The 24,792-nt window shown below is 46.0% G+C and overlaps 1 protein-coding gene across 2 annotated transcripts in view; it reads left to right on the top strand.

Annotated features, from left to right (window-relative positions):
- Positions 1 to 18,502, top strand: part of EPB41L4B (erythrocyte membrane protein band 4.1 like 4B) — a 142,144-nt gene extending 123,642 nt beyond the window's left edge. Inside the window, exons 21-26 of one of the 2 annotated variants that reach the window (XM_065879777.1) lie at positions 110 to 290; positions 2,161 to 2,238; positions 8,092 to 8,208; positions 10,458 to 10,526; positions 17,026 to 17,171; positions 18,433 to 18,502. In XM_065879777.1, coding sequence (XP_065735849.1) covers positions 110 to 290; positions 2,161 to 2,238; positions 8,092 to 8,208; positions 10,458 to 10,526; positions 17,026 to 17,171; positions 18,433 to 18,502 — 661 coding nt within the window. Of the gene's footprint in view, positions 1 to 100; positions 291 to 2,160; positions 2,239 to 8,091; positions 8,209 to 10,457; positions 10,527 to 17,025; positions 17,172 to 18,432 lie in introns of both variants that reach the window. The other variant, XM_065879779.1, reaches the window with a different exon arrangement.
- The last annotated feature ends 6,290 nt before the right edge of the window (positions 18,503 to 24,792 follow it).

Below are 24,792 nucleotides of genomic sequence, written 5' to 3'. Positions count from 1 at the left end.
GCCCCCAATCCCCACCCTAGCCGTCCCAGCCCTCCCCATCTCCCTCCACTCCCCTCAGCCTGTTTATTATTGTAATGAGCAGAGCTTCATGTGCTTCTAGTAACCGCAGTGATGAAGACGACCTCCCTCCAGACCTGGCCGAGGCAGCGGGAGCGACCACAACTCCAGCCATGGCCACCACCATGGCCACCACCACACAAGTCTCAGTGCCGCTGGCATCCCCCAAGGTCCACAAAGTCAGCTCGCCTCAGAATTCAGAAGGCAAGGGCCAGCTGTCCCCAGGGGCCAAGGTACGGCGGAAAAGTCCTGAGGAGTAGCTATTACTTGCCGAGAACTCTGCATAAATTGTGTGTGGCATCTGTATGCATTTAAACTTTGCATCATCAAGTCTGTGCACTCGTAAAGCTACAGTAATAACCACCAAAGCATGTGTTTTATAGAACCTGTCACTGAAAGATAACCACGTATGAGAGACAAATGGTATAATATAAAAGCATGTACTTTGTACTTGAAGGGAAATTTAAGAGATTTTTGAGGGCAATTTTAGTTTTAGAATATCATCCCTGCAAAAGCTGTTACTCTACTGTGAAGACAGAAAGCAAGAAATGGGTTTTTATCCCCCATAATGGAAAATTTGGAGGAGTAAAAACATAGAGGTATCCCTATCACATTCCTTTTATGGGATAGCCTGTGTTAACAGTTTGAAAGCAGAAAATATTATTCTGTTTGTCACTCTGAAATTTCAGGAAGTTGCCGATGATGTGAATGGGCTGTGACTAGGGCACAAGACATTTCTCTTGGTTTCCTTTGAGTGACGCTTAGCTGTGGTCACTCTTCAGCAATTGGTCCAAAGGCGGTCACATGTCTTGCTCTCCAAGCAGATGCTGAGTCAAAGGTTGCTTGGTCTGTGGACCCCGCTGAGGAACACTGTGTGCATGAGGTGGGGCCCCTAATGCAAGATTGGAACCTTAGAGTCTTGGGGGCCAAGACTTGGGGCCCCACTGCTCCTTTCAAACACCTATGGCTGCTTGAAACAAGTAGTCACTCCGTAGCCCTTGTTTTTCCGAGCCTCAGTTTCCTCTTCCCAAAAAAGAGAATAAGATCTGCTACGATGCCCAGCTCACGGGTCCAGCAGAGATTAAAGTGCTTGTGCAAACAGGATGCCCGAGGCTTCTGTAGCTCCAGGGATCATGATTCCTGGTAACATCTAAGTAACAATAGTCCAGGCTGCATCGTGTATGACTGAGGCCAGTCTTTCACAGGGTCCCTTCCCGGGGTTTCTGGGAATACCTCTGTGTCCAACAGGATCCGGTGGGATCCCTGAGCCAGTGACTGGCCCAGACTGAGGCTCCCTACTTTTCTGTAGATCACCTCCTGGGAACTGGAGTTGGGTTCCCCTCCACTGTGCTGAGTCCCTAGCACTGCTTTGTCCCAAGTGTGGACACAGGCTCCTCTGTATATCCCAGGCCATGGTTAAAACCACACAAAAACATTTACAAAACAGAAGGGAATTCAGTGGAGATGCAGGCAACGTCGTACCAGAAGCCACAAGGCTCCCTCTTCTGGCCATCTCTCTCCTTAGGGCCCTGCTTGCACCAAGTAAATGCGACTTATTTTTTTCCACAGAGGGTTTCAAGGCCCCCTATGCTGCTGAGATACCCCCAAGGCAAGGCGAAAAAAAAAATTTTTCCCAAAAAATGAACGTGATTTTCAGAGGTACCATCTGAAAATCACTCTTCTACCATAAAGCTCTTCCTCGTTTTTGTGCAGATGAGTTTAGCTCCTTGAGGTCTTGATCCAGGATGAGGTCTTTACTCTCTGTTTATATATTCAAAGGACTCTTTGAAGTGTTTTTCCCCCAAAGGCCAGTCAAAGAGCACTGAAAGCATTTAAGAAAAATTGTTTGCAGCTTCAAAAAAGACAGTTCTCCACCCTATGCCCTACTTCTACCCATTAAGATTTCAGAAAAACTCAGAGTTTGGTGTCAACATTTTGTACACTACTCAGTTAAGAGAACTCTGGTGGGGGTTGGCATGATAATGAGTTCAGTGTTAGAAAAGGGGAAGAGGAGAGAGGTCAGGACCATCTGTATTTTCTGTTGAAATTCCACTGTCAGTCCAGAGCCGGCACTAACTGGGATATTTTTGTCTGCCTTTGTAGAGCCCCTCTGACCGAGGAGGTGCCTTTACCTTGGAGCCAGGTGATCTGCTGATGGATTTCACAGAAGCCACTCCTCTGGTAAACTTCCCATTTTGCTAAAACCAGAAAAGCCACAGACCATAGAAACACCTTGGCAGTGGGACGGATGGACAGAGGTGGGCATCGCTGTTGGGAAGGCTCTTCCTCTTGTCCTGCGCACAGCCTGGAGGCTCAGGGATCAGCTTTCTTCCAGGGTTCAGGCATCACGGGTCCTTCCACCTCACAGAGCCCCCGAGGGAGGGCCGTGCTCCCTTTCCTCTGAGGGTGGCTGCAGGGGCCCCACCCTGCCTGTCTGCTGCTCCTCTGTGCTTCAGTCTCGGCTTCTCGGCTTCCTGGGCTGCATGCCCGCCATGCATGCCCGCCCTGGGACATCTCTTGCTGTCTCTTGCAATAGCATGCTCCGGCCTAGAGTACCAGCTCAAGGCCTCACCTAGGTTTCTAGGCCCCTCGTGCCTCCCTACCATCCTCCATCCTCTGCATAGAGGTCTCTCCTTCAGGATGGGATGCCTGCAGGTGGGAAGCCCTTTCAGGGAAGGGAGCACTGAGCCCAGGAGTCATGCAGGCCGGACCTGGCTCCACTCTCCGCTCTTCACCTTAAGAGCCTTGTCATTGGATAGTCGCTGCCCCATCTTCTGTCAGATGAGGACGTCGTTGTTTGCCGTGTCTGCCTAAGAGCATTGTAAGGATCACATGAGAGAGAGCCCCATATATAAAGCACCATAAACGCGTATAAGATATTATAAACATGATTAGATGACACAGGCAAAATTGGATGTATCTTAGGCTGGGCTCAGCCTAACAGCCAAGTACACTGGAGCATAAATCATGGTGCACAAATTTGGCATGTGAGTCAACACGGGAGCCAAGTCAAAAACTTATCTCCTGAGAACCTGCTCTGCGCCTGGCTGCGTATGAGGCTCTGGGAATGGATAGGGCCGCTAGAGGCTGGAGGGGGCTCAGGTTGGTAAAGGGTCAGGATCAACAGGAGAGGCGTGTGGAAGATGCTTGAGGAGAAGCCAGAAGTGGGAGTCATTCAGGACTGGCTCCCTGGACAAGGGTGTGGTGGATGGGAGGGATTTCTGGAAGGCTTTCAAGAGGGGACAAATGAGGCAAAATGCTGTCCAGGCTTTAGGAATGATCACCGCTCCTGCCTCAGCTAGCACAAGGAAATCATCTGTGATTTATGCAACTATACTTCTCTTCTGGAGAGCTGGTACAGTCTGAGAGCTTCGAGTCAGCGCCTTCAGATAAACTGCTTGAGAACTGACAGTGGGCAACACCCAGCTCGGGGACCTGCAGAGTTACTTCCTTCCCATGCTCAAGTAAATGGAGCTGGTTATTCATGGCCTTTTTGTTAGACAGATTGCCAAGATAGGGTAACCCGGAAACACCTCATCGCCCCTTTGCCCAGATTGGGAAACTGAGTCCCAGAGTGGAGTAATCACCCAGGGACCAAGCTGGAGCTGGAGCCCAGATGTTCTGGCTCTTTCTCTGGTGCCCTTTGCATCTAATTGAACTAAATCTGGACTCCTCTTTAGGGAACTTACCATTTTGGAGAAGAGCAATGCCTGGAAGAAGGGCTGTGTTTCAAACACTCTAAGAAAGTCTGTATAAACTGCTACTGCTGTGGGACCCTGTGCCTAACCCTGTCTGGGGGCACTAGGAAAAAGAAGCCTTCATGTTGCTAGGGTTTTAAGGTATGAATAGGAGTTTGCCAGATGGAGGAAGTAGACCAAAGCATTCTATGCAGAAGGTACAGCATGAGCAAAATGATGATTATTTATTATTATTTAAAAGGTCTGGTGGATCTGAGAACTAGGGTTAGTTTACAAAAAAATACATCATGGCTTTGACAGGAGTGATGGGATTCCCTTAAAAACCATTGTGTTGCAGATCCAGCTTGTGGATTTAACTGCCTCACCTTTTCTGTGTTTGGCATAACAGACTGAGATTAGAAAGGAAGCAGCATCTGGCAGGGACCCAGAGGTCCCCTGACCTCAGGTGCCAATGCCTACCAAGTTACTGTCCAGTCTCTGCTTGCACCTCTCCAACAGCAGGGAGCTTATTCCGTGTCCCCAGGACACTTTGCTTGTGTCTCTGACCGAGCTCTGAAACAGGGTCCAGGTGCTGCACTGCCCAGCCACGGGACAGCTGAGGTTTTTGTACAAGACACAGCTGACCACTTCAAAGCTGAAGTTTGCAGTGAATACCTTTTTTCAAGATGAAGCATCCTTCTTCTTATTTGTGCGGATTTGAGGTACAAGTGCATGTTCACAGAGCACATGCACACAGAAGGTATGCTGGAGGGCTAGTATTTCGGGCTTTCCTTGGCATCATTGGCTTTGACCTTACTTCACTCCAGAGACCTATCTCCACGAGTGCTGAAGCGTCCTAGAGGGGAAGAGGGACTCCAGCAGCCTGCTTCTCCCTTTGTCTGGTCCTCTTACCTCCATCTCCTCCATTTGTTCTTCCCAGCATCAAAGAAATGCGAGCTGCAGCCCTTTCTGCCCTTGATGTTAGGGTGATGGGGGGCGTGGCATCTGTGTCTCTAAAGACAGCCAAGGAAGGCTAGACTTAGGGTCTGGGGCTGGAAGAAAGTCTTAAAGCTGTGTCCCTGCCCTGGTTCCTCAGGCCAGAGCTAGAAGGACAGGGAGCTGGAGAGAGAGGAGTGGGACAGATTTTCTTGCCTTCATTAAACCAAGACACTATTGGAGCTAGTTTAACCCTTAATGTCTCTTTACCCTTATGATCCAGTCTCTGCATGGAATGAAACATGGTCCAAACAGCCAAGAATGATAAAAAAGATTCAGTCTTTAACTGGCATCTCTTAAGATAATGAAAGAAGATTAAATGAACACCTCCTGGTAACAGTTCTTGAATCTCATTTTGCTTCTCTCTTAATTCTCTTGCACCTTGCACTTCCCCAAGGACTTACATCCCCAAACTCTCCACAAAAACATTCTTTCTAGCTTCACTCTTGTAGCATCCCCTGCTTTTTCCCAACTCTTTTCTTCTGTAATCCCCAACTCTTTTATTACGTAGCTCAATTTAGCAATCCAAGTCCTACAACCTCTGCAGCTCTGTTGTCTGCCCATTCCTGGAATCTGCATCATAGACTCTTCAAGATCAGATAAGAGTTTCTGCCTGGGAGGGAAGCTTGGGGGTGTGAGGATGGGAAGGGAAGAAGGAAAGTGAGTGAAGACAGCACGCACTCTCCCTCTGGTGTTCTCATTTGGTGCGCAGGGGGCTGTGGGTGTCGGTAGAGTGTGGGGTGTTAGAAGGTGGGCACACGGACACGTCAATCATGTTGACCTTGGGATGCAGAGTCCCACCCTCTACTCCAGGTCAGTCACGCCAGCTTCCTTCCCCAGGTAACACAGACCGTGAACACCCATACCTTCTGTGTCTCTGATGCTCTCTCTTTGGGGCGTGTCCCTCCCTGATCCCTGTACTGCAAGAACCACTCACCCAGCTGCAGAGCATCATAATCCAGGTCTCGTCTGGGTCAGGGGACATTAGTCAGGAGTTCCTGTGTCAGGGAGGAGATGGCCTGGCCAAAGGAAGGTTGTGTAGGGCCCAGAATGGGCCCTGGGTTGGGTGTCAGGAGACCTGGGTTTCCATTTGTCTCAATAACTTAGTTTTTATTTTGAACCTCATTCTAGCAGGAGAGCTGAAGCTTAAGCTCAAGTCACATCAGGTGCCTCTTCAATCTTCCTGGGGTTTCATCCGTGTTCTTCAGGGCACGGGGAGAGGGACGGAAGTCTCTTTAGTTCGTGAAGTCACCTATTTGCTGCTACATCTGGGACACCCGCTGCTTCACTTATGCCCCTTTTGGGTGGGTGGAGATCGCGGTGCCGCTGGGATGTGAATCCCTGTCTGCTGGACACAACCACACAGCCATTCTGCTCTGCTCTCCCCTCTCTACCTGAGTAGAGGGGTGCAGGTCCCCACTGCTCTTTAATCCCTGTCCCCCAGCCTCTGCCTGTGAACGGGGGGCCCAGAGACCCTTTGTGCAGCACTCACTAATGTCTACCCGTCCTCCCTTTCCTTCTGACTTCTCTCGCTTATCCTCAAGCTGGCAATCTCTTTTCTTATCTGGATGAAGGCTTACACATTTTCACCATCATTTATCTATGCCAAAACCTTTCTGTTCCCCAGAGAGTCAGATTTTGGAACTCAAAAGCCATATAGAACCTAGGTGCCTAAATGCCTATAGAAAAGACCCAAGGAGGAAAGGAAATACCAGGAGAAAACACAAATGGTATTTCAAAATAGTATCCTGTTACATGTGAAATCCTGTTCATTTACTACAAGTCAGAAGTGTGGGAGCCCCAGGGATGTTCTTTGTTTAAATCCGCTCAGATGCATTTAGAAATCTGAGTTTCAAATCTGAGATCTAAATCTCCATTTAGAAAGGTCAGAGATGCTTGTGGGATGGACCAACATTTCTTTACCTTAAAAGTCCAATGCTGGGCAAAGCTTTAAGTCATCCATTATAATCTTCAGTACAGACACTGGTGGCCAGTACACATTTCGGCCTCAAGGCAGAATGTCCTTGTTTCTTGGTGATTTATGCCTTAGTAGCACCTTATAGAGCCTAACATTTATCCTGAGGACCAGAGCGGGAGGGGGAGTTTAAGTAGGGTGGGAAAACTTAACTGCATATTAGGTGACTAACGTGGACTCCCTTGTTTCTGAAGAATGGATTTAGAAACAATCAACAAGAGGGTCTGGACCCATGGATTTAGACTTTGCAAATGCAATTTCTGCATCTCCCACGTCTGAATAGTAAAACAAGGCTGTTACGGAGACCATCGTAAATAACGGTTGTAAAAGCCCCTTGGAGATCATCTAGGACTGCACAATAGTAAAAAGGATGGCGTTAGATCAATTTGGAGATGGAAAAGAAGGCAACAACTTTCCTGATAATTTTTCAGTGAAACTTTCCCAGAGGCTCTACTTGATTCATTATGGCAGGATCATACCAACTACTTAAGGAAACGCTCATGAGCTAAAAGATGCATGTATTTGTTCCCTGGGGTAATGGTTCTTTCCTGAGAGTCAGTGGCTCCCTCCCCTGACATCAGAGCATTCTTCCCTCACCATTCTCATTCTCACCAGTACAAGCTGTTGGATCTCTGCTGGGTGCATGGCACTATTTAGGGCTGGGGCCAGGGAACCCGGTATCCCAAATGACATGGCATTTTCTCACAATGCTTGGTATCTCCTAGCTAAGCAGCAAGCCCCCTCAGCCCCCAGTGCCAATATGAGATGCCAAGGCCTGGGTCCATAGATGTGGGAGGAGGGTCACGGCCAATATATTTTCTGAACACAGATAAGGAGCCCTGGCAGATTACACGTTAAACTCTGTGTTCCTCCTCACTGATGTACCTCTTTCTTGTAGCTCTCTGTTGGGCATCTACTCACTTAGCCACTTATAATGTGGGCCCTTACTTAGCAGAGTACAGGAGGCCATGGGGCATGGAAGGCAAAGACTCTCCAGTATGTGGCCATTGCTCATTTTGCCCCCATGGCTGGCTTCACTGATTCCTCTGAGCTCTTTCTGGCTTGGCCTGGGCAATGCTTTAGAATCCTCAACAGCACCCTGGTCCTGTGCACTTGGCACAGGACATAGCCCCTACCTGCCAGCCCCAGCAATGGGTTTTGATCTGCCGTTCTGCTCAGATAGTGGAGAAGACAGAGGAGGGCCAGAGAGGAGGAGAGAAGGTGGAGAGAGGAGGGAAGAGGGAGGGAGCAGAAGCCAGGTGGCCAGAGGCTGGAAGGAGGCTGCGGGTGAGGCTGGCTTGAGAGCTGTCTGGGGTCGACAGATCCATCTTGCACTGTGCTGTCTTTCTCTCCTTCCCCTCCCTTCTCTCCTCTCCTCGTGAGCAGGCAGAGCCCGCCAGCGCCCCCCACTGTGCCCACTCTCGCTGTTCTCCTCCACTCTCTCTCCCCATGAAGGAAGAGACCACTGGAGTTTGCATGCACCCTCCAATCAAAACGAGGCTGGTAGGTACCCTGGCAGGGAGAGGGGCCCGGCCAGGAGAGGTGAGGCGGGCAGGAGCCGCCAGGAGGCAGCCCGTGGGTGTGCACGAGCACCAGACCTCCGGAGGAGCCCGGGGCCGCAGGGGCTCTCACTCCAGGATGATTGCAGATTTTGGAGTCCAGCCATCCCTGGTCAAACTGGGACCCACGGCTGTGGTCCTGCCCCTTCGTCTCTAGGTCTCAAGAACCGTGAAGAGTTTGTTCTCCTAGAGCCGTGCTGAGGATAGATGCTTTCCGCAGAGAGAAGAATTCTTAGTTGCATTTCTGTTGAAAACAAAAGCTTTTAACTTGTGTTTTCCTGCTATTTATCAAGATGACAATATGAGAATTATATAATGACTTGAAGGGAATCACCCATAATCCCAACCTAGCACAACTTTTTTTCATTTTTGCACGTTTCCTTCTAATATTTATTTGTATTCATTCATAGTTTTACATAGTTAAATCAGAGTATCCATACCATCTCCTGTTTTCCTCTTTTTGCTTAATGTTTTATTGTTTCTAGCTTGCTCTTGGTACCACATACAGTATATTCCATCAGGTGAATGGTCCACCATCTACCTAACGAACTCTTTACTGCAGGACACGTGCTTTGTTTCCAGTTTGTCACTATTCGAGGGAACACATACAGCTTGTGTGTCAGGTATTTTATTTTCTCAGGCCAGACCCTGCTGGGTTCAATATTGCAACTTTGGCTTTGCTAAAGTCATTCTAAAGTGGCGATACCAATGACCATCAGCGCCATGATCAGAAGAGTGAATGTGCTTTGCCAGAGCCCAGCAACCCAGAGTGTAACTGTTGGAATGTCTTTTTCTTCTTTAGAGCAGGTATAAAATAATTCTTTGAAGTTGCCCACTCTCACATTTCTTTCATAGCGATAATAAGCCTCTTTTCCCCTTTTATTTCATGATGGTCTGAGTCTTATCTGTATGTCACTTTGCTTTTGGTCTCAGAACACCACGTTAGGCCCTGTGAGGAGAAAGGCTGCCCCCAGTCCTTCTCTTGCTATGCTGCAGGCAGTCGCTACCAGCAACCCGAGTTGGCACCTGAGTCCCTGGGCATTTTGAGATGTTTAAAGAGACTAAGGAGAGTTTGAGGAAGGGGAGCAGGCTTGGGCTGGACATCTCAGTGCCCACTGCAAGGACATTGTCATTTCTAGATCAGTTGAGTTGAGACCTACTCAAGTCATTCAGAACCCCCAGCAGATTTGGGTCTGGTCTGATGTGTTCCTGACCCTCCCTACCTTACCTTCCATTAGAATGACTCAAGGCCATCAGGTAGCTACTCCAGGGTCCATAGGCAAGACTCTGAGAGACACTGAGGCGGTGGCACATAGGGAGTGGTGGCCTCGGTGTCTTGGCTGCAGCCCTCTGGTGGCGGGTGACACAATGTGCATTCACCAGCAGGCAGTTTCTATGCCCCTGTGGGTTGCAGACAAAGCTAGTGCCACAGTCATCAGGACCCTGGGCCTGCTGGCAGTCCTCTAGGCCAGCTTAAAGAAATACACCCCCCCCCCCCGCTCCCCATCCTCCAAGGCCTCCAGGAGGCCAAAGATGAAATGACCCAAGAGAAAGAAATGGAAGCAGAGGCTCTTTTTGGCCACTTAGCCCTACCTGATCATGCCGGGGCGTCCACCCTCTTTCAGACCCCAGCACGGGGCACTTCTCATCACCATGCCTTCTGTTCCCAAGGCCACGGTGGTGGGATTCTCCCATGCTTACATGGGTTTCCCTGAGGTTTCCCTCTATGGCCCAGAGTTTACGGGGAGCCCAGCAACTAAAGTGAACAGACAGGGAATCCTCCTGGCCTGATTAGTCCAGGCCTCCTGGTACTCTGTCCACTCTGATATACTGTGTTCCCAGATGTGCCCTCTCAGCGGCCTCTAGTCCACTCTTCAGAGCTGCAGGGGAGCCGTCAGCAGGCCCCCAGGGAGCCCTCACCTGCCTCATTATATGCCCTGGTCGTGGTCAGGGCGAGGAAGACTCCAGCCTGTCTTCCTTGCAGCGGCCTGGCCCTATAGCACAACAATGGGCACAGATACGAGCGCTGGGCAACACTCCTAGCGACCCTTGGTGTATTTCTTCAACAAGTAATGAAGGCTCGGTGTGTGTCCCCCTGAAACCTTCAGTTCCGTTCAAAAATGCACTGCCAAAGATTTCAAAACTTTGTTTTCTAATCTGAAAGTAACACTCTTCTCTGTCTCTTTTTTGAAGATAAAAACATTCCCGGCTGATACAGTGACCCCTTTTCCTGATCCATTCATAACAGGGCCACAGTTTACCGTAAGTAGATCCGGAAAACAGATCTGTGTTTCGAGATATTGTTCCCAGGTGGCGTGCTTTCCTGTGGTTCGCCAGCCAGCAGTGCCAACAGCTTCTTTTTTTTTTTTTTTTTTTTTCTTTTTGCGGTACGCGGGCCTCTCACTGTTGTGGCCTCTCCCGTTGCGGAGCACAGGCTCCAGACGCGCAGGCTCAGCGGCCATGGCTCACGGGCCCAGCCGCTCCACGGCTTGTGGGATCCTCCCGGACTGGGGCACGAACCCGCGTCCCCTGCCTCGGCAGGCGGACTCTCAACCACTGCGCCATCAGGGAAGCCCCCAATAGCTTCTTTTGATCACTGTGAACTCTGTGAGTCTGGGAGGGAGCTGGGGTTTGGGGGTCTGCATCTTCTAGTTTTGTTTTATTGAGGTGAGCTTCATGTAACATAAAATCAACCATTTTAAAGTGACAATTCAGTGACATTTAGTACATTCAGTGTCATGCAGCTACCACCCCTATCTAATTCTAAAACCTTTTCATCACCCCCAAAGGAAACCTCATACCCATCAAACAGTCACTTCCCATTTTCCCCTTCCCTCCGGCCCCTGTCAACAACCATTCTGTCTTTTTGGATTTGCCCAGTTTGGATATTCCATAAAAATGGAATCATATACTGTGTGACCTATTGTGTCTGGCTTCTGTCACTTAGCATAATGTTTGTAAGGCTCATGCACGCTGTAAGATATATCAGTACTTCATTTCTTCTCATGGAGGAATAATATTCCATTGTACTTATATACCGTAACTTGTTGATCCATTCATTCATCGATGGGCATTGATGGGTTGTCTCCACCTTTTGGCTAATGTGAATGATGCTGCTATGAACATGCAGGTACCTATATTTGTCTGAGTCCCTGTTTTTAATTCTTTGGGGTTGGATCTGCATCTTGATAATGGTAAGATTTTAGGTTAAGTTATTTTACCACTCTGAGCACCAGTCTCATCTTATTTAAAGTGGAAATAGTAATAAGAACATCCTCCTCCTTATATCTGGTTGAGGCAAGGATCAAAAGGGATCAAGAACTTGAAAGTACTTTACCGACCACCGACCACCCCCACAAATGTCAAGTACGACTGTCGTTTCTCAATGCTGGAGAGGCAGGTGGTGTATTTAACGAGAGCAGGTAGTCATGACAACTGGCTTTCCCGTTACCATGGCTCTCTGTGTCGCTGAGCAGCTTATTTAAACTCTTTGCAAACTGTTGAAATGTGTTTAAACATTTAAACGTAGTTTCCTCATCTGCAAAATGAAAGAGTTCGATGATTTTCAGGATTCTTTTCAGCTGCTCAGCTTTTTTTCCTTAACTAAAAGCTTCTGCAGAAGCTCACCATCTACTGAGCAGAAGTGGGGAGGCTCAAATGGGGGTGGGCAGAAGAGGCTCCCTCCTCTTTCCCCTCGCGCTCTCCTCCTCCCAGGGATCAGAGTATGCGATTCCTAGAACCAAGAACCAAGTGGTCCCTGAGGCTCCTTCCAGAGGCCAATCTAGAGGACCTGTGAGGTGGCCTGGGGTAGCTTGAAGTGCAGTCTCATGGGTCAGGTGATGGTCGCTACCTGAGGTGGCCGGCCACATGAACAGGGAGGGTGTGAGCAGTGGCTGATTCATGTTTCGGAGGATGAACAGAACTGGGAAGGTGTTCAGCAGTCCATGCAGAGACAAAAGCGTGTTTCTAGAACAATCCATGCTAGGGTCATGATCTGCTTCCAGAACCTGCCTTTTAAGAGCCAGAGAGCAGAGACACAGGGGCTGGGCCGGGCTGTTCAGTGCTGCTGCCGCAACATTCATCTGGCCCCTGCAGTTGGGCTAGGCACAGCTCCCCAGCTGGAAGCTCCGGCTCTACTTCCTCTGCTGGCCGTGGCGGGCACTCTGGCCTGCTCCCCAGCCTTGGCAGTGCTGCGAGTCACCCAGGGAAGCCCTTCCTGAAAAGCTGGGGGCCAAGATGGAGCAGGAAACCAATGTCAGAAACCATGCTGGGACTTTTAAGAACTGGGCAAGAGGGCTTTGAGGCAGCTGGAGCAGGCAGGGGGAACAGCATGAACCAGAGTCCTGGGGCAGAGGAGTCATCCCACATTCAGGGGAATGAAATGAAGGCCAGTGGGCCTAGAAGGCAGAGAGCAAGGGTGTGAGGCATGAGAGGAGGAAGGGGAGGAAAGCAGGGACAAACCCTATAGGGCAAAACCATGCTTGGCTTTGTAGGCCAAAGGAGGGGCTCTGATCTGGATCCTACTAGCAATGGGAAGCCTTTGAAGGACTTTGAGCAGGATAGTAACAGGGCAGCTGCATTTGGAAATGAGCCCTGTGATGGCAGTGGGAGCAGAGCTGGGTTCAGGCAGAGTGGACTCAGGGAAGTAGCCTAGAAATCTAGGGCAATAGTTCAAGGGAGAGAAGGCAGAGGGTGTGATCCAGAGAGGTGTTGACGGTGGAGGTGGAGAGGTGTGCACAGATCAGGGGGATATTTAAGAGGCTGGTAAGGGGGACTTCCCTGGCATTTCAGTGGTTAAGACTTCACCTTGCAGTGCAAGGGGGTGTTGGTTCAATCTCCAGTTGGGGAGCTAGGATCCCACATGCCTTGAGGCCAAAAACCCAAAACATAAAACAGAAGCAATATTGTAACAAATTCAATAAAGACTTTAAAAATGGTCCACATCAAAAAAAAAATCTTAAAAAAAAAAAAGATTCTTAAAAAAAAAAAAAGAGGCTGGTAAGGAATTGGATTGGATGAGGGAGAGGGAGGGCCAAAAAGGGCTCCCAGATTTCTGACTTGCAGAATGTGGATGGAGAGTGGGTCCATTCACTGAGATAAGGAAATCTTAGGGAAGAGTGGATTGGGAGGGATGAAGAGTTTGCCTTTGGCCATGATGTGTTAGAAATGCCTTGGAAACATCTGAATGGAAACAGTGAATGGGTAGTTGGATATCCAAGTCTGTATCAAGAGACAGGACTAGACTGGAGATTATAATTAGGGAGTTACTAACAGCTGGATGGTAACAGAAGCCAAATTCATGAGCTTCAGCTTCCTAATTTTCTTACCCCCCTGTGTCATATTATCTTTTCCTCCCCTCCAAGGTCAAGACACTTGACCTTGCTACAGGGTTGCCCTCTCCACAGGCCTCCACACCTATCCTGACCACAGTCATGGGGGAGCTCAGCGGCTCCAGGGAACTCCACACAAAGTTTTTCTGGCCGTTGATCCAGCATTGACCTTGGGTCTGGTTTCAACAACCAGGCTCCTTGCTTAATCCTGAGACCAGTTTCTGTCTTGTATTTGAGCCTGTTAACTCTACTTGATACTCAGCCCAGGGCCTTGGTCTGTCTAAGATGAGGGCCCCTGCCTGGCTCTGGTCAGATTTCTGTCCCATGTTCTTCTGCCTAACCTGGTCTGTCCCTGTGTTATCTGCTTTGTTCCAGCAGAAGTTCGTTCATTCATTTCTTCATTCAACAAATAGGAAGGCAAGTTCTCAGGGTTGAGATTTGATAATAGTAATTTTCACTGCTCCCTAAGGTCATTCTTTTTTATTTATTTATTTATTTCTGGCTGCGTTGGTCTTCATTGCTGCGAGTCGACTTTCTCTAGCTGCGGCGAGCAGGAGCTACTCTTCCTTGCGGTGCGCGGGCTTCTCATTGCAGTGGCGTCTCTTGTTGTGGAGCACAGGCTCTAGGTGCACAGGCTTCAGTAGTTGCAGCACGCGGGCTCTAGAGCGTAGGCTCAGTAGTTGTGGCACACAGGCTCAGTAGTTGTGGCTCGTGGGCTCTAGAGCGCGGACTCAGTAGTTGTGGCACACGGGCTTAGTTGCTCCACAGCATGTGGGATCTTCCCGGACCAGGGCTTGAACCTGTGTCTCCTGCATTGGCAGGTGGATTCTTAACCACTGCACCACCAGGGAAGTCCCCCTAAGGTCATTCTTAAGTGAAGCTGGCTCTTTCTTTTTCTACTTTGAGTGCATGGCAGTAAAGAATATAATGACTATTAATAAAATCTGGTGCCACTGCCCTGATTCATGCTAAGGCCCTGGTACTTTTACCCACTTTTGCCTTTGTATGTAAGTGTAAATTTCCCTCTTTTTTCCAGAAAGGATCAAAATTGCCATCAAAAGCCCAACCTCCACCCACTTCACTGAAACAACAAAATAACTTCTTACCCCAGCTCCTGTATCAGGAAGGCTGGGCTAAGTCATGCTTTAAAATGACAAATTGAATTTCCTACTCACGCTGCATGTCTGTTAGGGGTGGGCTATGCATTGTGCTCTGTGTTGCTCTGTTTCTGGGACCCAGGCTAATGGAGCAGCTGCCATCTGAAACATTGCTAGTCACAGTGGCAGAGGTGAAAAAAAAGAGGTGACAAATCACACACTAACACTTAAATCTTCCAATGGAAATAAAACATGGCAGTACATTTCTTTGGCCAAAACAAGGCACATGGTCATGCCTAACTTCAAAGTGGGGTGGGGAAGTGTAATCCTACCATGGAAATCAATGAGCCAGGATTATCTGGTAAACCACACAAGTGACCACTACAGCCCAAAGTTTGTGGAAGCTCCCTGTGGCAAACATCACATGCTAGCAACTCTACGATGCTCCTGTTCTCGTGGTCAATTCTTAGGCATTGCTCCAGCCCAGGCCAGGTCAGTTGTCTCTCTAGAGGCACTTGTAAAACAAACAAGGGCTTGTATTTCTCAGTAGTAGTCTTTCAGGACCTCTCAAAGATAAGATTCTCCCCATTGCTCAAGCCAAATATACCCTTACAGAACTACAAGTACACCTGGTATTTTTGTGGTTTTCCATGTTTCCCTAGGAGGGACAGCTCATCGTCTGTCTAATCACTAGAAATATATTGCTCATTTGATAATTAAAACCTCTTCTTTAGAAAGCCACGTGAAAATTTTCTCAAGTTTAGGGCCAGGAACTAGCATGAAAACTCAAATTATAAAATATATAGCTGGGGTAGATAGCTAGTGGGAAGCAGCCGCATAGCACAGGGATATCGGCTCGGTGCTTTGTGACCGCCTGGAGGGTTGGGATAGGGAGGGTGGGAGGGAGGGAGACGCAAGAGGGAAGAGATATGGGAACATATGTATATGTATAACAGATTCACTTTGTTATAAAGCAGAAACTAACACACCATTGTAAAGCAATTATACCCCAATAAAGATGTTAAAAGAAAAAAAAAATATATATATAGCTGGTACTACTGAAAGGATATAAAACAAACAAAAATTATGCATAGAAAAAACGCTATGAGGAAATACACTGACAGTGATAGTAAGGGATTATGGAATTACTTCATTTCTTTACTTTTATATATCTTCTGACTTTTCTATGTAAAGTAATAAGCATATCTTGCTTTGTAATGAAAACAACAATAAATTATCTTCTCCAAATGAGGCAGTGTACTCTAGACCAGTAGTTCTCAAACTCTACCATATATCAGAATCATCTGAAGGTCTCGTAAAAACACAGATTGCTGGACTTTGTCCCCAAGCATTCTGGTTCCAAAGGTCTTAGTTGGGGCCTGAGAATTTGCATTTTCACCAAGTTTCAAGATGGTACTGATGCTGCTAGTCTGGGGCCCATACTTTGGGAACCACTGTTATAATGGTAAAAAACACCAATTTTGAAGTCAGCCAACCCTGGTTCTACACACTGGTTCTTAATACTTACTAACTGTGTGACCTTGGGAAGATTACTTAACCTCTTTGAGCCTCACTTTCCTTTTCCATAAAATCAGTTCCAAGATGTGCGTTCTTCCACCTTCTAACATCTCTGAAATCAGAATGTTTATTACAACAGTGTACATGACAGAGTTCGAATGGTTACTTTTTCTTTCTCTGTGGCACGTGCAAAAATGGTGCGTCTTACAAATGATGGTGTCTAACATGTGATGAAACATGACCTCTACCTTTAAGATTGTCCAGAGGTCATGAATGTCAAGTGCTTAGCATAGTGGCTAGCACTAAGCAATATCATTTAATAAATGGCAATTGATTAACTATTATTAGAAAATAACAGGGACTGGGCTTCCCTGGTGGCGCAGTGGTTAAGAATACGCCTGCCAATGCAGGGGACACGAGTTCGAGCCCTGGTCCGGGAAGATCCCACATGCCGCGGAGCAACTAAGCCCGTGCGCCACAACTACTGAGCCTGCATTCTAGAGCCCACGTGCCACAACTACTGAGCCCGCGTGCCACAACTACTGAAACCCATGCGCATGGAACCCATGCTCCACAACAAGAGAAGCCACTGCAATGAGAAGCCCGCGCACCGCAACGAAGAGTAGCCCCCGCTCGCTGCAACTAGAGAAAGCTCGTGTGCAGCAATGAGGACCCAACGCAGCCATAAATAAATAAGTAAAATTTCTTAAATAAATGAAATAACAGGGACTGTGTGGTAAGTCTTAGGGAGCAGCTGACAGTGTGAAAATGGAACCCAAACTGAGACTGATTTCCTCTTTTCTGTTTCCTCTCCAGGCAGACTTTAGAGACAGTAAATTACAGTGCTGTCCTGGCCAGTCTTCCCCACTGATTCCAGCAGCAACCCTGAGGCCTTTGACAGAGACCGTCTCCACAGTGCAGACCATCTACACCATTCGGAAGCCTGTTTCTCCAGTGGCCAGGTGAGTCAGATCAGCGGGTACCAAGAGATAACTCTGATGACAGGAAACCGGGCACAGGCTCTAGGTGCATTGTGTTCGTGACATCTACCACTCTCTTATTCATTCTTTTATTCATGTAGTCTCTGAATATTCTCTGAATATTGGTGTTTATTGAAATGTCGTCAAAGGCTAGACGCTATTCTAGGTGCCAGGGCTGTAGAGTGAACAAATCAGATGAAAGTGCTACCTTTCCGGAGTTTACAGTTTAGTGTTGGGGGAGGGGAGAGAGACATTGAATGAGTGTGTGTATGTGTGTGTGAGATAGTGACAAGTGCTAGGGAGAAACATAAATCCATGAAGGGCAATAGGGCATGCTGGGATGGTCTCACCCAGGTGGCATTTAAGCAGAGAGCTGAAGGTGGTGAGGGGAGCAAGCTGCAGATATTTGAGAAAGGAGTGTAGTAGTCAGAGGGAAGAGCTGGTGCTAAGGCTTCTGAGGTGGAGTGAGCCTGGCATGGTTAAGAAAGAGTTAAGGGGGCTGGTGCAGCCACAGAGGTAGTGAACGACAGGAGAGGAAACCCATGAAACTGGGGCCAGATTGTGTAAAGCCTTCTTGGCCATAGTAGAAACATTGCTTTCTACTCTGAATGAAATTATTTAAAAAATTGATTGTGCCTTTCAAGACGTGTACTTCCTGTGGGGTGTGTGTGTGTGTGTGTGTGTGTGTGTGTGTGTATGCGTGCACCTAAACAGTGGAGATAAATTCCATAGATAGGCAACTAGGCTCGAGGGCCGAGAACTCAGCAGCAACCTCTTAAAGCAGCCAATTTTACTTCAATTTTATGTATTCAATTCAATTTTATTTATTAAAACATTGGAGGTAATTCTGGGAGAAAGTGCATATGAAACCAATTGAAAACGTGATTTAAAGAAGTCTAACCCCTGGACATTTCCCCATTCATTTAAATGACCTTTACTGAGAGGCTGCTATGTGCCAGATCCTGTGCTAGGCTCCAGGGTTTCAGAGAGGAATGGCATATATAACAGTCAGTCCCCTGAGGAGCGGTGCTTTCAGAAGCTCTCCGTCTGGTGGGGGAAACCTATAGGAAGCCTATTTCAGGTCACCGTAATGCTAGCAAGTGTAGGGGGTCCTTAAGGAGCCTGAAAGAGAAAGTCAAGAACTCAGATTGGGAAAGAACCTGGGAGACGACATTTAAACTGAGACTGCTCTTACCGTTTTTGAGCGTGTATCTCACCATTTTGTCACCGTATTGTTTTTCAGTGCAGAGACGCTCCGGCAGGAACTGGAGAGAGAGAAAATGATGAAAAGACTGTTGATGACCGAACTGTGAAATTCTCCCCTTGGTGCCTGGAGGATGGCATGGTGCCTTCTGTCCGTTTTCTTTCTTCGGGCTTTGTGTGATCCCTCTAGCACGACATACAAATGTGTGCTCTGTTGGCCCAGGTCTCTGTGGTTAGTCAAAGCCAACTTCTGGCTTGACTTCTATCGGAAAAGATATTTTATGTCTCCTGAGTATTAGAGTTTTTCTGCTACTCAGTGTAGTTGAGACAGGATTTGGTAAGCCTAGAAGAAAGATGGGAAAACCAGGATTCCTTTTCAGAAGTACCTGTGTGTGTATATTAATAACCACAGGGGTTAATATGGCACGGAATCCTTTGCTGTCAATCTCAACCATGTGATTTTGTATGATTGACACTTGCACCAAGCTTTGACTGTTTGTTAGAGTCATTTTTAATGAGAGAATAATTCTTTACTGCTGGTTTTTCATTTACACTGGTAAACACACAGATCTTATAAAGTCTTTAACATTCATTTTTATTCAGACACAAGTAGGTGAACTAAAAAGGGAAAGTTGCAGTCGCCAGAGCTGAAGGTGCTTCAGCTTAACCTGAAATACAATGTAACTTGTGAACTTACGGTTTATGATATTATTGGGGATATATAAAATGTATTATTGAACCCAAAGTAAGACATTATAGTTTAAATTGTCTAAAAATCCTTACAAAGTGACTTGATATCAGGATTCATTTGGGTGTTCCATAAAGGAAAATTATTTCTAAAGTTGATCAACTCATGTCCTGTTGATAGAAACTTGACCAGAAGAAACTTTGCTCTCTTTTTATATAGTTTCAAGAAATGTGTTTTTAAATTTTTATTATGCACTTGAACAACTTTGCAGAAATAATTAAGAACCCCCTAACCACAGACTAGCCCTCTGAAATGTTTCCCATGCTTTCTCAATGAATATGCACACATTTTTACATCAGTATGGTCAGTGTGTACATGGTCTTTGATTACGTCCATCTAACACACAGCTCCTCTTTTCAACACTGATCCTGCTGTCACCAATTTTGATTTCTTTGTATCCATGTAACATGATTAACCTCACTTCTTGCCATTACTAGATATTTGAGTTATATCTAACTTTTCACTCTTATAAATAGTGCTGCTATGAATATCTTTGTAAAAAATGTTCCTTCTTTTGGATTCTCCCCTTGGGAATATCTCCAAAGAGAGATTACAAGGTCAAAGAGCATGAGGTATTTTATAGCTCTTGTTTCATATTGCCAGATTGCTTTCTAGAAAGATCCAGTCTCTGGGTTGAAAAGACCTTAAAGGTCATCAAGTTCAACCCCCCATCCTCTCTGAATGCTTGAATCCCCTCTACAATTTATGATGCCACCAGCAATGTATAAGCATTTCTATTTACCAGTAGTTCTGCCAGTATTGGGTTGTGCCATTTTAATTTATTTTTGCTAGTTTAATAAGTGCGTATAGTTGTTTCTTGAAAGGTGGTTTTATTTCATTAATTGCTAGCAAGGCTGAGCACTTTTCCATGTGGTGACTTACTAGCTGTATTTCCTTGTGTGTAAAATGTCCATCCATTTCTTATGACCACTTGAGTGGAACTGATCTCGTATATTTGTATCAGAACTGTATTTTTATGTTGTATAATTTGCTCTCCTGTCCCTATCCTTAAACCTCAATGGTGCCAATAATTTGATACTAATGATTATAAAAAAAAAAGTAATGCCTCATTGACTAGCATCGTTGTAAAATGAGGTAATGTACGCAAATATTCAGATAACAGAGGATTAACCCTTTAAGTGCTGAATCTATACAATTTTAATATTTTTTTGAGGGAAATCTTTCTAAAATATATTACACACTTCCCTGCCTTAGTAAACAGAGTATACTGGAGAGTATTTAACCTTTTCTTGATGAGTCATGGTCATCATTACAAACATCAGCCCCTTTTGTACCTTGGTGTGGTGCAGTGATGTCATCAGGCGCTATCCAGATGTGCAGGGCTTGGCTTGCCTTTCACAGACCAACGCTTTTCTCATTGATGGTTTGCACTGCTGTCTGCTCCATTGGTGAAGCTGTCTGGGGGCAACTGTGGTATTTGGGAACTTTTACCCCCCACCCCAATACTACATGACCCCGGCTGTACTTTTAAAACAGCTTTAGCCGTTCTTTATGTTGTGTACACGATACAAAATGTGTTCCTGTACAGTACGGGGGAAATATCTGTTTCTGGGGTTGTTACCTCTTGCCAATCCCTCCTCTTCTAACCTGCTTTCTCAGTCTTCTGCTCTTCACTTCCGGCTCTCTGATGGAAACCTCCAGGGCAAAACTGAAGTTTTCTTGAGGAAGCCGGGAAACTCAGTGTTACATACGTGTCAGGTTGGCTTTGCTTCCGAGGAGGGATGCATGGGCTTTTTGGCCATTGTTCTCAGGAGGCTCTGAGCCTGCTGCTTCTTCCCCATGCCCCCCTGGGTTCACAGATGTTTCAGAAGGTTGATGTCACTGGAAGTCTGATCACAAACAAGTTGGCTGTTACTGTGTATGAAAACCCAGTACCTTTGGCAGCTCAACCCTAACCAGTAAAATCAAGAGGATTCCATTGTTTCAGCAGTTGTCCTGGTTATTTGCCTACGTACGTGTATGTTGGGTGCTTGGCATTGTGACCTGAGAAGATGACATTGTGTTGGGTGGATTCATAGGGATAAAAGTGAATTGGTACAATCACTTCGCCTTTTTTTTATATACTTAAAACCAAAATAGCAGTACCATACGGTCACACAACACATCTTATGTCCGGGGAGAAAAATCAGCTTGCTGACATAATCATTCCGGAGCAAGTGTTCCAGACTGTGAGCCACAGACTCCTGGTGGGTATGGGGGTGAGGGTTAATGCAAGTGGCCTGGGAATCCTGCAACCCCAGGTTTGTGGATTGTAGATTGCATAGGAGATCCTTATGTTTAAAGAGTTTAAAAATGAGGTCCTAGAGCATTCAGAAGATCCCACCTGAATGTACCCCAAGTTTTACACTCCCAGAATAGCACAAGAATATTCTGTTACCATCTTTATCTTTCTTTCATCATCTCAAAGATCACAGCTTTTAAAAAACTTGAAATTCACCATGTTAACCATTTTAATGTATATAATTCAGTATTTTTTTAGCATATTCGTAATGTCATACAAATATCACAACTATCTAATTACAGAACATTTCCATGATTCCAAAAAGAAACTCCATATCTGTAGTCACTACCAATTCTCCCCTCCCCATATCTTTTAGCAACCACTAATTTACTTTCTGTCTTTGGATTTCTGTCTATGTATTTGCCTATTCTGGACATTTCATATAAATGGAATAACACAATATGTGGTCTTTTGTGACTGGCTTCTTTCGCTAAATGCAATGTTTTCAAGTTTCATCCATGTTGTAGCATGTATTAGTACTTCATTCCTTTTTAATGGCTATATAATATTCCATTGTAAGGATAAGCCACATTTTGTTTATCCATTCATCAATTAATAGACATTTGGCTTGCTTCCACTTTTTGACTCTTATGAATAATATGAACATTTGTGAACATATGTTTTCAGTTCTCTTGGGTATATAACTGAGATGGGAATAGCTGCGTCATACGGCAACTCTATGTTGAACTTTTTGAGGAACTGCCAAGATCACAACTTTTATTTCATAAACAATCAAAAGTGAAAAAAATCACATATATTACTAGACAGACAGAAGCATGGGCAAATCTGTTGTTAAACTGGTCAGATACCGAGATGCAGCACTGATTTGTGGGGGGGTGAAGTTTATAACAGAAAAAAATTGTTTTAGAGAAATGGCTTTGAGAAGATAAAATAAAGGTGCTATCTTTTTTTAAAAATGCAAATGAAATTAAACTCAGGTTCATCTCTAAGTTCTTGTTTGAATTCCCAACTCTTGTTCAGGCAGTGGTCTCAGCATGTTCAGGAAACGTTCTTCCTTGAAAAATATATACAAAAGAGAAAACCACAGTATTGTGGATTCACATCAGTGGGGAGCAGAGGCTTTATGCAAAACCTGGGATGTAACAAAGTAGGGAATATGTGCTGAGGGTGAGAACAGGTCTCCCTCCAGGGCTGAAATCTTGTAAGAAAACAAAAAGAATAAGAAAATCCCAAAAGCAATTTAAGTGGATGAGCGAGAACCTCGTGAAAGGAAGCAGCCAAGCCCGTAAGGAATTGGAAACCAGAGTAGGTTCTAAGGCCCTGGGGTGGCGTGCAGACTTTTAAGTGACCCATGAAGATTATGGGTATTCTCCCTAGAAAAAGCTATACGTCACACATCATTCCAGCACTTTCATTGGATCCTCACACCACCCCTGAAACCCATCTATGTCCGCCTTTGAGTCCATGGACCCCAGGTCCTTGATCATGGGTAGCTCACTGAAATCTGGTTTACCTACAAGCCTCATTTTAAGCTGTGGGTGCAAACCCTCCTCCAACACCAGCACCCGACGTCCCCTGCCCCCCCCCCAAAAATAGCCCACCTGGTTTTACCAGACCAGTTTACCAGAAGGATGACCTGGTTTTAATCTGCCTTATATCTGGCACCATCACTGTTAATTGTATTAATTAAAATGAAGGGAATACAAAATAAAGTAATAGATAACAGCTTGGATTCCCAAACCAGTGAATCAACACCAGAATCAGAAGTCCAATGCTTGTTTTTTTTTTGCTAAACATTGGTCCATTTAAAATTGGCCATATCTTTCCTGATAAACAGGAAGGTGAAAAGAAAGACATTTCAATTTTTAACAATAAGATTTTATTTTTGGATTTTTTTGTTCTTTTAGGGATACGCTAACAGATTTTCAATTGATTGGATTTCTTGTATTTTAGAATTTTATCCTCTGAAAGCTATGTTTTTGGGAAAGAAATGTCTTTGTTTTGATTTTTAAAGTAATTATAGTTCATCTTACCTTTTTCAAGCAGTAAATCTGACATATTTCTTACAACGACTGGGATATTGGGAGACCTAGTGAAGCCCAGGGTTTCCATGAATTATACCTGAATCACCTGTCGGGATAAACACGTTTAAACTCCAATTGGACAACCCACCATCAGTGTTAACTGATACCTAAAAGCAAACATTTGACCTCTGGGTCACACAAAACTACTCACTTCTCACAGCAGTCCCCTGCCTCCCATCTCTCCTGGGCCAAAAAAGGTTGTAATCACTAGTTTCTTTTGAATTTTTGTATTTCAGAACCATAGGCATATTCATTCGTTCATTGTCATAGGGTTTAATACTATAGGTATTCATTCAATACCACTGATCCTCACCTCTATCATCTTACCTAATCTCCAGTGCATCCTGGAGGTTACTGATCACCACGCGGCACTGCCTGACTTCTGGGCCTACGTTTGAAACCTCTATGCTTTTCTGCCTCCGTAATTATTTTGTTTGTTTATGCAATAAAATAAAATTTAAAAGCAAGCTAGAATGCTGGATCTGCAATACTAGCATAAAAAGAATTGTATCCATGTTTTCTAGAGGAAAACAGCTTAGCAGTTTGAATGTGTTATCACTCCAAAACCATCATTTGGAAAGGCCTGGCATGTAGTTAAGTGCTTGGTGTGAATGAATGAATGAATGAATGGCTGAGTAAATAACCGGAAGTGAACTGCAAGCGGCAGGAATGGACTTGGGAAAGTCGGGAATTCCACGGTCTGGGCCTGCCAAGGCCTGAACGTGCTTGCTGTGGGGAAACCAGTAAACCAGTTGCCTGGTGTTGAAGGGGGCACGTTACGCAAGGGCACCGGCAGCCTCTGCTGACTGCACACGCCAAAAATCTATGTGAATCCAGCCCAAAGAGCTGGGTTCTAGTTTCCCTCGGGAAACTAGACCTTAAGGACCTCGGACCTCGGTTTACCTATGTTTAAAGTGGCCCTAAGGACCTCGGTTAACCTATGTATAAAGTGCGGATCTTGCAATTTCAACTTTTTCAGTGATGATCCCAAGAAGTAATGGATATAGTAAGTGCTTTATATAAACCAAAAAGTGCTGGAACAAGGTGGGGGAAGCAGTGACTCTGACAAGGTGTGTTCAAGGTGAACCCTCCGGGGGGCACTTCTTAAATGTAAACGTATACTGGGGTCTCCCGGGGATATTGGTAAAATGCAACCTGAGTCACGTGTCTGCCGTGGGGCCCGAGATTAGTGATGCTAACATGCTGGCCTCTGGGGATGCTGCTGCTGCTCCGAGGACCACTTTCTGAGTAGTAGCAAGAGGGTAGAAGGGCCAAATCTGTGTCTGTGAGAGACTCGTGGAGGGA

The sequence above is a fragment of the Phocoena phocoena genome, chromosome 6 (genome assembly GCF_963924675.1).
Source record: "Phocoena phocoena chromosome 6, mPhoPho1.1, whole genome shotgun sequence".
Taxonomy (NCBI): domain Eukaryota; kingdom Metazoa; phylum Chordata; class Mammalia; order Artiodactyla; family Phocoenidae; genus Phocoena; species Phocoena phocoena.
The sequence above is the reverse complement of the archived record's forward strand: the minus strand, read 5'-3'. Positions and strand labels throughout refer to the sequence as shown.